The following is a 19,674-nucleotide window of genomic DNA, read 5'->3' on the forward strand; positions in this document are numbered from 1 at the left end:
TTTAGTCTTCTAGGGCAACATCATGACAGAAGAGAAGCTACATGTATCTAATTATATTCCAATAGCCTACCTAAAATCTGGGACAATAATCTAGATCAGAGAAAATAAATCCTGCACACCCTGTCGTCAAATAGTTCTGCTGTCTCTGTATCCTTCAGCGCATTTTCTATATTAGCGGGTTAGGGTCGGATGTAGGCCTCAGATTTGCACTTTGGGTGGATGCGTTATTAGCGCACCATTAGCGGTTATTATGGCCACTTTTTATTATGGCCATAATAACCGTTATTATGGCCACCTGTGTTTTTTACTGAGATCTATGAAAGGGAAAACATTTGCAGAGGCATACATACAATCTGAGAATGTAGAGACCGCCACCGTTTATAGCCCCATTTTCATGATTCATCACTCCATTTCCTCATCTGGTATTGTCTTCAGCAGCTGGGTACTGTAGGTAACCCTTCCATTGTCACACAGAGAGATGGGAGAGAGGAGGAAAGAAATGTGGAAAAATGGCATCACATCCCATCAGAGTTAATATCTGCTCTGCACTCTCGCAGGGCTTTCCATTAAGCCCTCGTTCCCAGGGTTGGGCTGGACCAGCGAGAGGGGGAGGAGAGAAGGGGGAGAGAGGGAAGGGAGGAGAGTGTTAGTGGGAAGAGAAGAACGGAATACGTTAGTGAGAGCAGAGGAAGACGTTCGTGGGAAGAGGAGAGGAGGTCTGGAAACACACTTAATTGGAAGTTGTTGCAGACAGAGAAGGAGATGGTGCCAACAGGCTGTCTTCACCCTCCACTGTGTGTGTGTCTCTTTCTCGGTTTCTCTCTCTCCATCCCTCTCACGCTGAAAGAGGGAGGGAGGGGGGGAGGGAAGGAGGGAGGAAAAAATGGAGCGTGTGAGAAGAAAAGAGAAGAGGGAGGGATAGAAGGGAAGGAGAGGAAAATGCCAATGGTGTATTGCCAGGGGTTATGCAGGGACCAAAACTGACACAGAGCAGAGACAGTTGTTTTTTGTTTTTCTGCTTGTGATTTATGTTGCACGTCTATGTTGCTGTTCTATAGCACAGACTGATGAATGTGTAGACAAAGAATAGTCTAGTAGTCACAGGAAATTGAACATGCAGAGAGTAACATTGAATATGCATAGTATGCTTTATAAAAGTGTTTGGTACTTGTGTCCATTACAAGGTCAATTGGAAGTGAACTGTAAAGATATCAAAACCTACAGTACCAGTCAAAAGTTTGGACACACCTACTCATTTAAGGGTTCTTCTTTATACATTGTAGAAAAATAGTGAAGACATCGAAGCTATGAAATAACACATGGAATCATGTAGTAACCAAAAAAGTGTTAAACAAATCAAAATATATTTTATATTCGTAAAAGTAGCCACCCTTTGCCTTGATGACAGCTTTACACACTCTTGGGGTTTCTCTCAACCAGCTTCACCGGGAATGCTTTTCCAACAGTCTTGAAGGAGTTCCCACATATGCTTTTCCTTCACTCTGCAGTCCAACTCATCCCAAACCATCTCATTTGGGTTGAGGTTGGTGATTGTTGAAGCCAGGTCATCTGATGCAGCACTCCATCACACCAAAGGACAGATTTCCACTGGTCTAATGTCCATTGTTTGTGTTTCTTGGCCCAAGCAAGACTCTTCTTCTTATTGGTGTCCTTTAGTAGTGGTTTCTTTGCAGCAATTTGACCATGAAGGCCTGATTCACGCAGTCTCCTCTGAACAGTTGATGTTGAGATGTCTGTTACTTGAACTCTGTGAAGCATTTATTTGGGCTGCAATTTCTGAGGCTGGTAACTTTAATGAACTTATCCTCTGCAGCAGAGGTAACACTGGGTCTTCCTTTCCTGTGGTGGTCCTCATGAGAGACAGTTTCATCATAGCTCTTGATGGTTTTTGCAACTGCACTTGATGAAACTTTAAAAGTTCTTGACATTTTCTGCATTGACTGACCTTCATATCTTAAAGTAATGATGGACTGTTGTTTCTCTTTGCTTATTTGAGCTGTTCTTGCCATAATATGGACTTGATCTTTTACGAAGTAGGGCTATCTTCTGTATACCACCCCTACCTTGTCACAACATAACTGGTTGGCTTAAGAAGCATTAAGAAGGAAAGAAATTCCACAAATTAAAATTTGAACAAGGCACACCTGTTAATTGAAATACATTCCAGGTGACTACTTCATGAAGCTGGTTGAGAGATTGCTAAGAGTGTGCAACGCTGTCATCAAGGCAAAGGGTAGCTACTTTGAAGAATCTCAAATATAAAATATATTTTGATTTGTTGAACACTTTTTTTGGTTGCTACTTGATTCCATGTGTTATTTCATAGTTTTGTTGTCTTCATTATTATTCTACAATGTAGAAAATAGTAAAAATAAAGAAAAAACCTTGAATGAGTAGGTGCCTCCACTTTTGACTGGTACTGTATATCCTGGGGATGTAACGATTCACATCGGTCCGTTAACCCCAAACCGATCCAAATGTAACATGCATCGGTCAGAAAATCGATTCAAAAGTTACAAATCGCCGGGTTCTCAAAATTTTTGCTCATATTACATTCTATCTGCCTTCCCGTAAATACCTCTAATCTTCTGTGACAACTGATGTGTCCTCTCCTTCAGTGTCAAACTAAGCATGTAACTGTGTTGACGGTCATTGACCTACAAGTCATTTTGCATGCTGAACAACCCCAGGTAATATCAGTAGCCTGGTCAAACTGCACTGTTCCCAGCTTCACGCGCAGTCTAACGTGAGGTAGGCGGCCTGCTCCAAGTGCTAAAATGGCTTGCTTGATATTAGGCTTTATTAGTTAAGTGACAACCTGTGTAATTTTCTAGGTTATTGTTATTTATGCGCTGTTGAAAATAGTTTTTTTTCCAGAATAAAAAGTAATCTACCGGAGACGCATCTGATCTGACTATAGCTGCTGAACGGGCCTGACAATAGCTTTTATTTTGACTGTTCAGGTTCACCATCAGCAATACTTTTGAAAGTGTTGCTTTAAACAATCAGTGTATATGGTATTTAAATAAATAATACTATACAGGGTAAAGATGATCATTTCATAACGAGGACAGCAATCACAGAGGAGAAGAGAAAATCACTCCCGAGCGGTCAAAACCATTCAATTATGAGGGTGAAATCCAAAGTTGTGCTATATATTCATTGGCTATATTTCATAGCTCATTTCTAAAGATACATATTGATACATTACTAGCTGAAATACAATCTGCAAAAATGGCAAGTAAATTAGTGGGTGATGGTGATTTCAGAACCGAAGTGGAGGGGAACAAATTTTTTTTTGTCTACATTTACTCCCCCCTCCCCCCCTAATCTGGTAGTAGTCTCCTTTATTGCTCAGTTTAGGGCCTACATAGTACATACATCAATTACACACATACACACACTCATACACACAGAGAGAGAGAGAGAAAAAGTTGGCTCAGACAGATCCAGCTCATGAGGTCCATCAGCGGCAGATATGAATTTAGAATGGAAAATGAATGTTTTTCTTCAATAAATGTTAATGCATCGAATTGTATCTCATTAATTTGTTCTCTAATCAAACTGAATCGTTTCAAACTAATCGTTCCTGTATTGTAGCTCATCTGTACGTATCGAGTCGTCTTGAAAGGGAAAGATGCACATCCCTAATATATCCAGACACCCCTATGGTCAATCACAACAGGTAAACGATAAATGGACGTTTGCCATGATAAAACAATCTACAAGACCGCCCGGTTCTCGTCTCTGTTGCCATAGTTCAGAGCATCTTTACAGTTCTCAGTTTATTAGGTACACCAGCCCATTGACAAAAACAGTTCGCTCCTACAAACAGTGAGTCACTTGGCCGTGGCTTGCTGTACAAAGCAGGCAGACAGGCATCGAAGCATTGTGACTAGAATGCGCAAAACTATTGACCTGAGCGTCTTTGAGCGTGGTGACAGAGCATGAACGGTATCTCGGAAACGCATAAATCGCCGGTCCTTGTCACAGATGGGCTATTGCAGCAGACGACTACTCTGGATTTCACTCCTATCAGCTAAAAACAGTAAGAAGTGGCTCCAGTCAACCATCAACAACACTGGACAATTGAGGAGTGGAAAAACATAGCCTGGTCTGACAAATCCCAGTTCCTGTTGGGTCATGCTGATGGCAGAGTCCAAATTGTACTTTTTGGTCCACCTCCCACTGTGGCAGGAATATGAAGAAAAATTTTACAAGACACATTTTTTTACGCTAAAATGAAACCATCAAAACACACAAAAAAAGGATGAGCATGCTTTGTAATGTTTCTAAAACAAATGTATTACAAGTAATAAGTAATGTGGTACAGTGCTGTGAAGAAGTATTTTCCCCTTTCTGATTCTATTTTTCATATTTTTTCTCCTGAATGTTGTCAGATCTTCAGTAAAACCTGATATTAGATAAAGGGAACCTGAGTTTACAACAACAAAAAATATACTTATTTTATTTATTTAAAACATAAAGTTATGCAACATCCAATTCCCCTGTGTGAAAAAAATAATTGCCCCCTTACAGTCAATAACTGGTTGTGCCTCCTTTAGCTGCAACTGAATGCTTTCTGTAGTTGTTGATCAGTCTCTCACGTCGCTGTGCAGGAATTTTGTCCCTCTCTTCCATGCAGAACTGCTTTAACTCAGCAACATTTGTGGGTTTTCAAGCATGAACTACTCGTTTTACGTCCTGCCACAACATCTCAATTGGAATTAAGTCTGGACTTTGACTAGGCCAGTCCAAAGCCTCAGATATGTTGCATTTTAGCCATTTTAATGTAGACTTGATTGTGTGTTTTGGATCATTGTCTTGCTGCATGACCCAGCTGCACTTCAGCTTCAGCTCACAGACAGATGGCCTGACATTCTCCTGTAGAATTCTCTGATACAGAGCAGAATTCATGGTTCCTTCTATAAAGGGAAGTCATCCAGGTTCTGAGGAAGCAAAGCATCCCCAAACCATCACACTTCCACCACCATGCTTGACTGTTGGTATGAGGTTTTTACTGTGGAATGCAGTGTTTGGTTTTCACCAGACTTAATGAGACACGTCTTGTACAAAAAGTTGACTCAAAGTTTTTCAAGACTCTTGGAAGAATGTTCTATGGACAGATGAGTCAACTATACTTTTTTGGATGACTTGGGTAGACTTTAGTTTCAAGTAAATTAGACCAACTTTTAAGCCTGTGCACAGTGCTTCTAAAAAAAAAAAATATTTCACTCAGCTCCTCACGTGCACACAGCCCCCCAGCCAGGCAGTGTGGCTGTGCGAGGTGGCATAGGCAATATAGGCTTCGTAGTTCTTTGACTTTGTGCGATTATTTACCAGCTATGAATGTGCGATTATTTACCAGCTATGAAACAAAACGCCAGAAATACTTTGAAAACAGCTACTGCAGCATTTATGTTACTATAAATGTGATCATTCTTGACTTTCTATTCACAAATGAGAGTGAAATGCTCGCACTGTGGAGCACTGACCACACGCCAACGTGGCTGGTGAAATTGATGTTTTTACCCACCAATGCCAAAATCTACCCGCAGCTGGCGGGTGTCAATTTTAGGCCCTGGTCCATGGCCCCATCCTGCCTGGTGTCAATGGTACAGACTGGTGGCAGTGGTGTAATGGTGTGGGGAATGTTAGTTCCCTTGATACCAATTGAGCAACGTTTCCATTACCAGAAGAAATCAAGCTGTTCTGGAGGCAAAGAGGGTCTGACCCGGTACTAGATGGGTATACCTAATAAACTGGCCACTGAGTGTATGTTTAATAGCTATCAAGGCCATGCATCCAACAGAGTCACCCCACTGTGCCTTGGGGTCTTTTCATGTGCGTAGGTTTTCCTGTGAGGTGAGCTTGGGTCTCTACTCTCCACGTTTTTCCATTGAACCCAAACGAACACAAAGTACTCTTTGTAGTCAAGTAGGGGGTCAGTGTAGCTATTGGCTGGTCTAATTGAAAGGTGGTTGAAAGCAGAGACAGGCTAGGTAATTGGCTAAACGTCTCTCTCTACCTCCCTTTCTGTCTCTGTCTCTCTCTCCCTCTCTCCGTCTCTCTCTCTCCCTCTCTCTGTCTCTCTTCCTCTCTGTTTCTCTCTGTTTCTCTCTCTGTCTCTCTCTCTGTCTCTCTCTCTGTCTCTCTCTCTGTCTCTCTCTCTGTCTCTCTCTCTGTCTCTCTCTCTGTCTCTGTCTCTCTCCCTCTCTCTGTCTCTCTCCCTCTCTCTGTCTCTCTCCCTCTCTCTGTCTCTGTCTCTCTCTCTCTCCCTCTCTCTGTCTCTCTCTTTCTCTCTCTCTCTCTCTCTCTCTCTCTCATTCTGCAGACACGGGGAGAGAGGACCTGCTGGAGGAGCTGATTTGTAACCTGGTACACCTGGTCGTGGAGGTGCCCCTGCTGTGAGTACCTTGGAGGGGGGTGGGGAGTGGGCGGAGAGGACTAGGGGTGGACTGAGTCTGGACCCCCTATGGCTTCCACCTGGGGGGGAAGGGAGGGTGAGGGGTACACCGTGGAGGTGCCCCTGCTGTGAGGGTTTGGTGCAGAGGGGGATGGATGGGCACTGAGTCTGGAGCTCGTCTGGCCTCCTCCAGCTGTTTTAATGGGCTCTTGGATGGTGATAAATGAAAGGCCAGCTCTACAAACTGCAGGTATTCTAGATACCTGCTGCATTGAAATATTTGATCTCCACACACCGACTGGGTCATCAGTTAGCATTTTATTCCTCTCCCCTTTTACATTAAAGCCTCTTAAAATGAGACCCTAAGTCCTAAAGGGACCATCTGTCGTGGGTAGATGGGGGTAGACAGGGGTAGTCGGGGGGGGGGGGGGGGGGGGGGGGGGTGTTATCCTGTCTTCTGTACCTGCTCCCCCCAAAAGGTTGAATATAGAGAGCTCCAGTGTGAGTGGGCCAGTAGCACCAGGTCAGGTTGAATATAGAGAGCTCCAGTGTGAGTAGGCCAGTAGCACCAGGTCAGGTTGAATATAGAGAGCTCCAGTGTGAATGGGCCAGTAGCACCAGGTCAGGTTGAATATAGAGAGCTCCAGTGTGAGTGGGCCAGTAGCACCAGGTCAGGTTGAATATAGAGAGCTCCAGTGTGAATGGGCCAGTAGCACCAGGTCAGGTTGAATATAGAGAGCTCCAGTGTGAGTGGGCCAGTAGCACCAGGTCAGGTTGAATATAGAGAGCTCCAGTGTGAGTGGGCCAGTAGCACCAGGTCAGGTTGAATATAGAGAGCTCCAGTGTGAATGGGCCAGTAGCACCAGGTCAGGTTGAATATAGAGAGCTCCAGTGTGAGTGGGCTAGTAGCACCAGGTCAGGTTGAATATAGAGAGCTCCAGTGTGAATGGGCCAGTAGCACCAGGTCAGGTTGAATATAGAGAGCTCCAGTGTGAATGGGCCAGTAGGACCAGGTCAGGTTGAATATAGAGAGCTCCAGTGTGAATGGGCCAGTAGCACCAGGTCAGGTTGAATATAGAGAGCTCCAGTGTGAGTGGGCCAGTAGCACCAGGTCAGGTTGAATATAGAGAGCTCCAGTGTGAATGGGCCAGTAGCACCAGGTCAGGTTGAATATAGAGAGCTCCAGTGTGAGTGGGCCAGTAGCACCAGGTCAGGTTGAATATAGAGAGCTCCAGTGTGAATGGGCCAGTAGCACCAGGTCAGGTTGAATATAGAGAGCTCCAGTGTGAATGGGCCAGTAGCACCAGGTCAGGTTGAATATAGAGAGCTCCAGTGTGAGTGGGCCAGTAGCACCAGGTCAGGTTGAATATAGAGAGCTCCAGTGTGAGTGGGCCAGTAACACCAGGTCAGGTTGAATATAGAGAGCTCCAGTGTGAGTGGGCCAGTAGCACCAGGTCAGGTTGAATATAGAGAGCTCCAGTGTGAGTGGGCCAGTAGCACCAGGTCAGGTTGAATATAGAGATATTTGAGACTTGTTTTTTATTGAGGTTTTACCTTAAATTGCAGTAACAGCCTGTTACATTCTGAAAATGTTGCAGTAGCTGATTGCTGCTCTTAGCCACGGAAACTATGGAAACCGGTTCCTTGCACCAACATATTGTCAACAATTTTTAAAACGTTTTTTTTATCTCACAGTGTTGACATAGGAAAGTCAACATTTTCAGAAACGTAAGTCAACATATTGAGATGGTAGATCAAACAAATATCTACTTTTTTTTCATTTGTAACATTGTTTGGCGATTTCAGAGGTGGCACCACAGGTCCCAGAGTTGTGGTGGGGTGGGGGATTATTTTGATGGGGCTCAGAGTTTTTCCTGATCTGGTAAGCTAACCTAACCAGGTAAAACTCTGGGTATGACATAGTAAAAATCAGATTTAAAAAAGGGTTTTTATATGGGCTATGATGGGACCAGATTTTTTTTCTTATCAGGTCATATAATAAAAATGTTTAAAAACTCCTGGCCCTAGAGTGGATGAAAACATCACAAATCACGAGGCTAATCAGTCTAAACAACAATACTTTATCCCTTTTTTCAACACTTTTGTGTCAATATTTTTTATGAAACCAAAAGTACTGGGGGAAATGCCAGCTGGCCAAATGTTTGCCGGCGGCCCTGCTGTGCTGATCTCTGCAACATGGATAGATGGAAATCGCCACACAATGCTACAAATGAAGAAACATAACCTATGTATGATCTATGTCTACAGTATGTATTTTATTTTTAGGTGGCGGTAATGGCCTTCCATATATAACAGCTCAACATTTCAACTCCCCGGTGAATTATAGCCGGCCCACGTTAACAGTCGCCATGTTCTTTTACAAGATGTAGCCTGAACCTAATCATTTGGTATGTTGTAAGGTAGACCTACTGTACTTTTATATTCGTTTTAAAGGGGTAGTCGTTAAATTTTGATAGGCTGACGTTACTTGATAAAGACATGTTAACTTTAGCTAGCGGTAACCGTGATATTGTTTTGAAGCTAAAATGTAATGAGAGTACAGATTAGAATATAAACCCTTCAGGGCATAAAATGAAAACCTGCCACATGCCAAATGCGGGTAGATTTAGGTATTGGTGGGTAAGAATGTCTATTTCACTAGCCACGTTGTTGGGTGTCTACAGTTGGAACATTACATTCGCATTTGTGAATAAACAGAGTCAAAAGTCAAGTATGAGAATGAAATGACATTTTATCGGTCACATACACATGGTTTGCAGATGTTAATGCGAGTGTAGCGAAATGCTTGTGCTTCTATTTCCGACCGTGCAGTAATATCTAACAAGTAATATCTAACAATTCCCCAACAACTACCTTAAGAATTTGTTCTGAACTGACTTTCCTAGTTAAATAAAGGTTAAATTTAAAACAAACAAAAGAAAATATATATTTCACAACAAAATACAGAAAAGCGTCATTTTCTCATATGTTGAGGTGGTGGAGAAAAAAAACATTACCTAGTGTAATAGTTTGCACTGGTTTTCCTGGCTAGTGGCTACTGTGACATTCACTTTGAGAACGTCAAGCAAACCCTCTCTCGGCTCGTGACATTCCCGTCACTAATGTCAATTGAAAAGTGTATGTACATATTGTGTCAATTGAAATTCCGTCCTGATAACTCTATTCAGTGAGGAGAATAAGCCCCTCTTTATCCCTATCAGATGGAATAGAGGTCTCTGGCAAAGGTTCAGAGGCAAAGGGTTACTGGATCGCTGGGTTCCTATTGCAGCATGGGTTCATGGGCCATCTGGTTGGATGAGGACACACACAGTGAGTAAGGAGGGGGCAGTTGAGAGACAGGGAGGGTCAAAGGGAGAGGCGAGAGCTGGGCGGTAAGGGGAGAGGAGCCCCCTTGGTTGGCTGGATTACAGTCCTCTGTTTGGGGGTGGGACACAGAGCCAATGTCCTGGGGAGGGAGCGGAGGGACAGGATGGTCAGTGTGTGTCTATGGCTGTGTTCCAAATTATATCCTTTTCCCTATATAGTGCACTACTTCTGACCTGATGGACTAGGATGCTATTTGGGACGTACTCTCTGCTGTGCTGATTGGGCATCTTGCTTTGGCTCTGGGCTTTGTTGGGTTCTGTGGCGCCGGGCGGGTCTTGTTGAGTCGGCCCAGATCTGGGCCGTTGTGGCTGGCGCTGGTGTACATTTCAAAGGCATTTTTCCATTTCGCCTCCGTCCTGTCTCTCTGTCCTCTGTCGCCTTTGTGCTTCTCCAACACACAGAGGTGTGTGTGTGTCTGTAAAATCACAACTATTATTTTGGCATGCCATACACTCCTCAAGGTCTGTGGAAGTGTCTGCTGAAAGCCTGACTCTCCCTCTGTGTGTGTGTGTGTGTGTGATGAGTCTGGCCATGCTCCAGGCACAGATTGCCTTCCTCCCTCAGAACACTCAGTAATATAAATGCATCAGCGACGTCCATGTTCCGTGGAATGTTCTCAGAATGTCCTTGTGTTCTGTTCCTCCTCCGTGTGACCGTCATGCCCGAAACATATGAGCCATGATGATGATGAGGAGGAGGGCGAAGAGAAGGAGGATAGGAATTGAGGAGTGTGTGACAGTCACCTTCACATGCACACACACAGGAGTTTTCAGCCATTGAAATGCTTGGGCGGGTGGCCTAAGTCCAAACAGTGTAAATATGATACAATTATAATTTAATACACTATTATATATATATATATATATATACACTATATGGCCAAAAGTATGTGGACATGCCTTCAAATTAGGTAGGCCACACAAGCTCACAGAACGGGACAGTTGAGTGCTGAAGCGTGTAGCTTGTAAAAATCGCCTGTCCTCAGTTGCAACACTCACTACCGAGTTCTAAACTGCCTCTGGAAGCAACGTCAGCACGAGCTGTTCGTCGGTAGCTTCATGAAATGGGTTTCAATGGCCGATCAGCCGTACACAAACCTAAGATCACCATGCGCAATGCCAAGTGTCGGCTGAAGTGGTGTAAAGCTTTCCGCCATTGGACTCATCTGCGTTGCTTGTTTGGGGTTTTAGGCTGGGTTTCTGTACAGCACTTTGTGACATCGGCTGATGTAAAAATGGCTTTAGAAATACATTTGATTGATTGACTCTGGACCAGTGGAAACGCGTTCTCTGGAGTGATGAATCACGCTTCACCATTTAGCAGTCCGACGGACGAATCTGGGTTTGGCGGATGCCAGGAGAAGCTACCTGCCCGAATGCATTGTGCCAACTGTAAAGTTTGGTGGAGGAGGAATAATGGTCTGAGGCTGTTTTCAGGGTTCAAACTAGGCCCTTTAGATCCAGGGAAGGGAAATCTTAACGCTACAGATGCCAATGACATTCTAGACGATTCTGTGCTTCCAACTTAGTGTCAACAGTTTGAGGAAGGCCCTTTCCTGTTTCAGCATGACAATGCCCCCGTGCACAAAGCGAGGTCCATACAGAAATGGTTTTCTGTGTGGAAGAACTTGACTGGCCTGCACAGAGCCCTGACCTCAACTCCATTGAACACCTTTGGGGATGAATTGGAACGACGACTGCGAGCCAGGCCCTAACTGCCCAACATCTGTGCCAGACCTCACTAATGCTTTTCTGGCTGAATAGAAGCAAGTCCCCGCAGCAACGTTCCAACATCTAGTGGAAAGCCTTCCCAGAAGCGTGGAGGCTGTTATAGCAGCAAAGCGTGGACCAACTCCATATTAATACCCATGATTTTGGAATGAGATATTCGACGAGAAGGTGTCCACATACTTTTGTTCATGTAGTGTATGTGAACTAGAGTTGTGTCAGTGTTACCCACCCACACTCAGGCACGAGTGACTGTCTGTTCTGTTCGAGTGTGACACTCTACAGGTAACTGTCAAAATAAAGGAAACACCTAAATGAAGTGTCTTAATAGGGCGTTGGGCCGCCACGAGCCAGAACAGCTGCAACAGATTCTACAAGTGTCTGGAACTCACACCATTCTTACATGAGAAATTCCATCATTTGGGGTTTTATTTTGCCAGTTACCTGTACGTCCTGCTGGGTTTTGTGTGTCTGTGCGCATCCTGTTGTCTGTGTGTGTCTGTGTGCTGTGTCTGGGTTTGTGGGTTCTGTGTGTATGTGCTGTGTCTGGGTTTGTGTGTATGTGCTGTGTCTGGGTTTGTGTGTTTTGTCTGCCACTACCTACTAATTTACAGAGCTGATGGTCAACTGTTAATACCAACACAACGTCAATACAGAGCTGGTTACCGTGGCTACAGAGCAATGTCATATAGGTCAGGGTTAATGGGTCAGAGGTGGAGAGAGAGTGTGTGTGTGTGAATATGTCATAAATTTTTCGGGATGGAAAATCGATATGATTCGATGCACAACATTTGATGCAACAACACATTCATTTTCCATTCTAAATGAAAATCTGCTGCTGATGGAGCTCATGAGCTGGGCCTCTCTGAGCTGGGCCTCTCTGAGCTGGGCCTCTCTGAGCTGGGCCTGTCTGAGCAGGGCCTGTCTGAGCTGGGCCTCTCTGAGCTGGGTGTTTGTGGGAATGATGCATGTCTATAGTGTATACTATGTAGGCATGTGATCTGAGCCATAAGGGAGACTAGATATATACCAACCCACTACCACTATCAGATTAGAGCCATAAGGGAGACTAGATATCTACCACCCCACTATCAGATTAGAGCCTTAAGGGAGACTAGACATCTACCTCCCCACTATCAGATTAGAGCCATACGGGAGACTAGACATCTACCACCCCACTACCACTATCAGATTAGAGCCATACGGGAGACTAGACATCTACCACCCCACTGTCAGATTAGAGCCATACGGGAGACTAGATATATACCTCCCCACTATCAGATTAGAGCCATACGGGAGACTAGATATCTACCACCCCACTACCACTATCAGATTAGAGCCATACGGGAGAATAGACATTTACCACCTCACTACCACTATCAGATTAGAGCTATAAGGGAGACTAGACATCTACCACCCCACTACCACTATCAGATTAGAGCCATACGGGAGACTAGACATCTACCACCCCACTACCACTATCAGATTAGAGCCATAAAAGAGACTGGACATCTACCACCCCACTACCACTATCAGATTAGAGCCATACGGGAGACTAGACATCTACCACCCCACTACCACTATCAGATTAGAGCCATAAGAGAGACTGGACATCTACCACCCCACTACCACTATCAGATTAGAGCCATAAGAGAGACTAGACATCTACCACCCCACAACCACTATCAGATTAGAGCCATACGGGAGACTAGACATCTACCACCCCACTACCACTATCAGATTAGAGCCATAAAAGAGACTAGACATCTACCACCCCACTACCACTATCAGATTAGAGCCATACGGGAGACTAGACATCTACCACCCCACTACCACTATCAGATTAGAGCCATACGGGAGACTAGACATCTACCACCCCACTACCACTATCAGATTAGAGCCATACGGGAGACTAGATATCTACCACCCCACTATCAGATTAGAGCCATACGGGAGACTAGACATCTACCACCCCGCCCCACTATCAGATTAGAGCCATACGGGAGACTAGACATCTACCACCCCACTACCACTATCAGATTAGAGCCATAAGGGAGACTAGACATCTACCACCCCACTATCAGATTAGAGCCATACGGGAGACTAGACATTTACCACCTCACTATCAGATTGGGTGGGGGGGGACAGGTAATGTAGGCTGTTATTGTCAATAGACGGTTGGTTGTTTAGCAACAAAAGTGACAGGTGAACAACTATGTGCAGTAGCTAAGCTACAACAGTGACTGGGTGCAGTAGCTTGGACCGTCACCCGGCATTTTGAGATTTTTTCCATGGTAGCCTTTCTGTTAAAGTGAAACTGAACAGGAAGGTGAACCGGTAATGGGCCCGGCTGTGTTTTACAGACCGTTTAATCGCTGGATGCCAGTCATTCAATCTAATGCCAAGAGGAAGACTAGGACTCTCTTCCCTTCCTCCCTCAGTGCATGTATCAATACCAGGCAGTGGTATAACAGAACCAGGGGGGAAAAGAACCCTGTGTGTGTCTTTAAGGGTAAGGTATTCCTGCCTTGTGACATCACAGGCTGTGCTACGGAACTAGAAGAACGGGGGGCAGGAAGCAGAGGTAAAATGAGGGGAGAGAGTGGGAGGGATAGAGAGAGTTTGGGAGAGAGAGTGGGAGGGATAGAGAGAGTTTAGGAGGGAGGGAGGGAGAGAGAGTGGGAGGGATAGAGAGAGCCGGGGAAGAGGCGGGTGATGGCAGTCAAAGACCATAGGGCTCTCTCTGTGACGACCAGTGTCACTTTAGTCGTGCAGTTATCTCCCAGTGTCGTACTTGGGCAGGAGCTCACCAGAACTGAGCACCGGCACCTCAAATAGAATTTTAACTCAAAACTGTGTAGGAGTTTAAAATGAGTACTGGTGTCTATTTCAGTGGAAATCAAGCACTGGTTATATCACACAGAGACATGGAGACGCTTCTCCATCTGTTAGTCAGTAGGTGTGGTCCAGTTCATCAGCAGGTAACAGTACCACTACCTAGTTTCCTCAGGATGGAACCGGGTCAGTAAACACTGTAGAATCCCTGTGGTGGTTGTAGGATGGGTCCTGTGGAGGCAGGCCGGTGGTCACTCGGAGGCTGGAGGACCATATTTGTGTCACGACTATCTATTGCAGACGTAGAAGCGTTAGCGGACAACGTCACAGACGATGCGCGCGCTTCAATGGGGCAGTAGGCCGTGTGTTGTGGTTCTGGATGGCCAGAAGCTGCCATGTGGGGAATCATAGGGGTTTCAGCTCGTATCTTATTGAGACCGTGTCTTATTTTGAGGTGTTTTGACTGATGTCACGTCTATGCTAAAATGGCAACAACCAACAAAAATGCTAGCTAATCAACAGCTGTAACAATATATTTGAGACAACACGTGCTCATTATGCAAATGTATTTATGTTTTCAATAAACATTTGAGACAGAATTATAGTTTACATGTTGTCAACAAGCTACGCCAACTCTGTCCGTTTTGTCACATAGTGTAGTTGCGCACCCTTCGCTTTTGTTGACCCGTCTATAACAACGACAAGAAATGTCACACAGAGACAGAGATGCCCAATCTGTTTGTCACTACATGAAGGCCAATTCAGGAGAGGAGAGCAGCTCTCTGTCTCTGTCTCTCTCTCTGTCTCTGTCTCTCTGTCTGTCTCTGTCTGTCTCTGTCTGTCTCTGTCTGTCTGTCTGTCTCTGTCTCTGTCTCTGTCTCTGTCTCTCTGTCTGTCTCTTTTTATTTATTTTTTATTTCACCTTTATTTAACCAAGTAGGCTAGTTGAGAACAAGTTCTCATTTACAATTGCGACCTGTCCAAGATAAAGCAAAGCAGTTCGACACATACAACAACACAGAGTTACACATGGAATAAACAAACATACAGTCAATAATACAGTAGAAAAATATATATACATCATGTGCAAATGAGGTAGGATAAGAGAGGTAAGGCAATAAATAGGCCATGGTGGCGAAGTAATTACAATATAGCAATTAAAAACTGGAATGGTAGAATGTGCAGAGGATGAATGTGCAAGTAGAGATACTGGGGTGCAAAGGAGCAAGATAAATAAATAAATACAGTATAGGGATGAGGTATTTAGATGGGCTATTTACAGATGAGCTATGTACAGGTACGGTGATCTGTGAGATGCTCTGACAGCTGGTGCTTAAAGCTAGTGAGGGAGATATGAGTCTCCAGCTTCAGTGATCTTTGCAGTTCATTCCAGTCATTGGCAGCAGAGAACTGGAAGGAGAGGCGGCCGAAGGAAGAATTGGCTTTGGGGGTGACCAGTGAGATATACCTGCTGGAGCGCGTGCTACGGGTGGGTGCTGCTATGGTGACCAGTGAGCTGAGATAAGGTAGGGCTTTACCTAGCAGAGACTTGTAGATGACCTGGAGCCATTGGGTTTGGCTACGAGTATGAAGCGACATCAGCCAACGAGAGCGTACAGGTCGTAGTGGTGGGTAGTATATGGGGCTTTGGTGACAAAACAGATGGCACTGTGATAGACTGCATCCAATTTGTTGAGTAGAGTGTTAGAGGCTATATTCTAAATGACATCGCCGAAGTCGAGGATCGGTAGGATGGTCAGTTTTACGAGGGTATGAGGCTTTGTTGCGAAATAGGAAGACGATTCTAGATTTAATTTTGGATTGGAGATGTTCTCTCTCTGTCTGTGTCTCTCTCACTCTGTCTCTATCTCTCTCTGTCTGTCTCTCTCACTCTATCTCACAGGGACATCACGTACAGTATCCTGTTTGAGGCTGTGACCACCATGTTGGTGTTACTGTCCTACCAGCTCTTCCACAAGGAGATGCTGAGAGACGGACTCATTTACCAGTACCTGATGAAGGAACGATGGTGAGTAGAGTCATGGATTTACACACACACGTAGATCCTGTGAGACGGACTCATTTACCAGTACCTGATGAAGGAACGATGGTGAGTAGAGTCATGGATTTACACACACACGTAGATCCTGTGAGACGGACTCATTTACCAGTACCTGATGAAGGAACGATGGTGAGTAGAGTCATGGATTTACACACACACGTAGATCCTGTGAGACGGACTCATTTACCAGTACCTGATGAAGGAACGATGGTGAGTAGAGTCATGGATTTACACACACACGTAGATCCTGTGAGACGGACTCATTTACCAGTACCTGATGAAGGAACGATGGTGAGTAGAGTCATGGATTTACACACACACGTAGATCCTGTGAGACGGACTCATTTACCAGTACCTGATGAAGGAACGATGGTGAGTAGAGTCATGGATTTACACACACACGTATATCCTGTGAGACGGACTCATTTACCAGTACCTGATGAAGGGACGATTGGAGTGTGGAGACATTTGAAAGAAATCAAATACAATTTGAACCCAGGTCTGCTACATACCTCAACACACATGGGGGTGTGGCTATAGTGTCAAAGACATCCCCATTTACTCTTACTTGACACAATGACCCAATCACATGATCTAAAAGTAACCTAGACTCTTGGCACAGGAATATCCAGAATAACACAATCCCATCAACCTAACTAAGGAACTTTAGCAAGTCTTCATGACTCTTTTGGAAATTTGTTTCAGATTCAAGGTTCCCGAGTAACATGTTCTCAGCTCTCACTTTCTGTGAAAAGTGGCCCAGCTAAGATGTCTGTCTGTCTCGGGCACTAAGCAGAGAGCCAGTTATCTCCCTGGTAGTTCTAGAGGGATACGTCCCAAATGACACTATTTAGTGCACTGCTTTTGACCAGGGCCCATTGTGTAGCTCTGGTCAAAAATAGTGCATTATAGACAACAGGGTGCCATTTGGGTTGGTCTGACCTTAACCTGTCTGGTAGTGTGTAACCAGGGGTCAAGAGGAGGCAGAACACATAGTGATTGTGTCTGTGGCGTAAGGATACGGGACAGGACGGGCAGGGGTAGTGCTCTGGTCAGTGTTGTGTCAAAGGTTCAGGGTTACAGAGTTCCTGCCTGGCCTGGCTGCCGCCATGCTGAAGTGTTGTTTTGTTGCGAGAGCACGGTGTTCGTACACACTCACCAAGAGACGCACATAGACACAGAACGTAGTACACACACACACACACACACACACACACACACACACACACACACACACACACATGGTCCGACTGTGTCTGGGGTCCAGTGGGAGACTGGCCAGGGCACACAGGAAGCATCGGACGAAAAACAACGCCCACAAAAGCACACAAGCTGTTTCTCTAAGCTGTCCACCTCGCTCTCTCTCTACCTCGCTCTCTCTCTCTACCTCGCTCTCTCTCTCTACCTCTCTACCTCGCTCTCTCTCTCTACCTCGCTCTCTCTCTCTACCTCGCTCTCTCTCTCTACCTCGCTCTCTCTCTCTACCTCGCTCTCTCTCTCTACCTCGCTCTCTCTCTCTACCTCTCTACCTCGCTCTCTCTCTCTACCTCGCTCTCTCTCTCTACCTCGCTCTCTCTCTCTACCTCGCTCTCTCTCTCTACCTCGCTCTCTCTCTCTACCTCGCTCTCTCTCTCTACCTCACTCTCTCTCTCTACCTCACTCTCTCTCACTCTCTCTCTCTCTCTCTCTCTCTCTCTCTCTCTCTCTCTCACTCACTCTCACTCTCACTCTCACTCTCACTCTCACTCCTACTCTCACTCACTCACTCACTCTCACACTTACTCTCACACTCACTCACTCACTCACTCACTCACTCACTCACTCACTCACTCACTCACCAGCCTCTCTCTCACTCACCAGCCTCTCTCTCACTCACCAGCCTCTCTCTCACTCACCAGCCTCTCTCTCACTCACCAGCCTCTCTCTCACTCACCAGCCTCTCTCTCACTCACCAGCCTCTCTCTCACTCACCAGCCTCTCTCTCACTCACCAGCCTCTCACAATAGAGTTTGTTTCTCTCCTCACATTTTAAACACAACAAACGTTGTGCTTTTCTGGGGCAGTTTTCCCGGATCTGTCTCCAAGCTATTTTCATGTTTTAACGTTGGTTTCCCACAAAAACATTCAAAAACACTAAACACCTATTACTATTATTATTATGAACACAGAAAGGCCAGTCATCCTGTCTCCCGAGTCCTTTAAAATGTTTCATTATTTCAACATCGGTCTTGAGATTGAGACCAACTCTCCTCTGGTTCACTGACAGCAAATAAATAGAATAGGTAAACAACAGCCCTGTTTTTTCATGTGCTTTTAGGAAACAGTTACAACATACAATGACCTAATGGTTAAAGTCATGTTCATCCACTGGCACCAGGTCTGTTTTCTGGTGCTGTGTCTGACTTTGTGTTACAGACTGTGGTCCTCTTGTCCCCTGACCAGTCGGTTAGTGAAGACCCTGCTGTATAACTTCATCAGACCTGTTTTGTGTAGTGCTGTGGCTTAGTTTCTGTCACTGACCTCCTCGTCTCTGTCTCTGTTCTGCCAGTGTGTCCCTGACCAGTCGGTTAGTGAAGACCCTGCTGTATAACTTCATCAGACCTGTTTTGTGTAGTGCTGTGGCTTAGTTTCTGTCACTGACCTCCTCGTCTCTGTCTCTGTTCTGCCAGTGTGTCCCTGACCAGTCGGTTAGTGAAGACCCTGCTGTATAACTTCATCAGACCTGTTTTGTGTAGTGCTGTGGCTTAGTTTCTGTCACTGACCTCCTCGTCTCTGTCTCTGTTCTGCCAGTGTGTCCCTGACCAGTCGGTTAGTGAAGACCCTGCTGTATAACTTCATCAGACAGGAGAAGTGTCCTCCTCCCGCCACACACATCTTTGATCAGCAGTCCGACGGTGGAGGCCTGCTCTACGGCCTCGCCTCAGGGGTAGCAAGTAAGTACAAGAAGGAGAACACTGGGGTTTCGTACCGTTATTCTGTTCCTGTACAGGGTTAAACAGTATTATCGGCAGTGCACACAAGGGGGCGCTATTTCTTTCTAAACGTAAATATTTTGTAATAATATGCAAATTCCCATAGCGGACGCTGGCTAAATGCTAACAAGCACAAACTAATTGCAAGGACAGACACCCCAGCTCATAACGTTATACAGCTATCTCAAAAGGTTTGCTGCACACACAAAACAATTATTAAACAGCAGGGATATTTGTTGTTGTAATTGTTGACGGTGTTGAAAA

The 19,674-nt window shown here is 45.2% G+C and overlaps 1 protein-coding gene across 3 annotated transcripts in view; it reads left to right on the forward strand.

Moving 5' to 3' along the window:
* Positions 1 to 19,674, forward strand: part of dym (dymeclin) — a 172,617-nt gene that overhangs the window by 15,908 nt on the left and 137,035 nt on the right. For all 3 annotated transcript variants that reach the window (XM_055864010.1, XM_055864019.1, XM_055864001.1), the window contains exons 6-8: positions 6,356 to 6,428; positions 16,280 to 16,405; positions 19,229 to 19,371. In XM_055864010.1, coding sequence (XP_055719985.1) covers positions 6,356 to 6,428; positions 16,280 to 16,405; positions 19,229 to 19,371 — 342 coding nt within the window. The remainder of the gene's footprint in view (positions 1 to 6,355; positions 6,429 to 16,279; positions 16,406 to 19,228; positions 19,372 to 19,674) is intronic.

This window comes from Salvelinus fontinalis, chromosome 2, assembly GCF_029448725.1.
Source record: "Salvelinus fontinalis isolate EN_2023a chromosome 2, ASM2944872v1, whole genome shotgun sequence".
Classification (NCBI taxonomy): Eukaryota; Metazoa; Chordata; class Actinopteri; order Salmoniformes; family Salmonidae; genus Salvelinus; species Salvelinus fontinalis.